This window comes from Phaethon lepturus, unplaced genomic scaffold (genome assembly GCF_000687285.1).
Source record: "Phaethon lepturus isolate BGI_N335 unplaced genomic scaffold, ASM68728v1 scaffold8757, whole genome shotgun sequence".
Classification (NCBI taxonomy): Eukaryota; Metazoa; Chordata; class Aves; order Phaethontiformes; family Phaethontidae; genus Phaethon; species Phaethon lepturus.
In genome coordinates this window covers 27,636-28,260 of record NW_010549743.1, presented here as the reverse complement: position 1 = coordinate 28,260, position 625 = coordinate 27,636, and the positions used below count along the sequence as shown (strand labels likewise).

Sequence of the window (625 nt, the reverse complement as noted above, 5' to 3'; positions counted from 1 at the left end):
GGCCGAGGATGGCCGGCGGGGAAGGAACGGGCTCCGGCGTGCCGGAGTGCCGGGAGCATCTCTTCAAGGTGCTGGTGATCGGGGAGCTCGGCGTGGGTAAAACCAGCATTATCAAGCGGTACGTGCACCAGCTCTTCTCGCAGCACTACCGGGCCACCATCGGGGTGGATTTCGCGCTCAAAGTTATCAACTGGGACAGCAAGACGCTGGTGCGGCTGCAGCTCTGGGATATAGCAGGTAAGGGCCCGGGGCGGGCGCCTCTCTGCTGGGCAAGCCCCGGGAGGGCAGAAGCCTGTGCACCCGGCTGTCTGGGGGGGTCCCGGGGCCCGGCATCTGCGGAGGAGAGTGTATTTCGGCTGTACAGTCTGTCGTCTTGTTTTTCTTCTTCCCCCTATGGCCTGCAACTCCTCTTGTCCGTGTTTGAGGGAGCTGTCGATGTGGGAGTGAAGTTTTTCATGTTTCATAGGCTGTGTGTGCTCCTGTTGGCTGATGTTGTGGGACTCTTGGCTTGGCCCAGGGTTTTACAGCAGTCCTCAAAAAGCTGCCTTGCTCTGCTTGCTGGCTCCAGGGCTCCCGGCAGGTTCCTTCTGCTGCTGCTCTTTCTGACCTGCTTGCGCCGGTGTTT

The 625-nt window shown here is 60.6% G+C and overlaps 1 protein-coding gene across 1 annotated transcript in view; it reads left to right on the top strand.

Annotated features, from left to right (window-relative positions):
- The first annotated feature begins 6 nt into the window (after positions 1-6).
- The window catches only part of RAB32 (RAB32, member RAS oncogene family), a 20,327-nt gene continuing 19,708 nt past the window's right edge, over positions 7-625 (top strand). Inside the window, exon 1 of the mRNA XM_010290352.1 lies at positions 7-237. Coding sequence (XP_010288654.1) covers positions 9-237 — 229 coding nt within the window. The 5' untranslated portion in view covers positions 7-8. The remainder of the gene's footprint in view (positions 238-625) is intronic.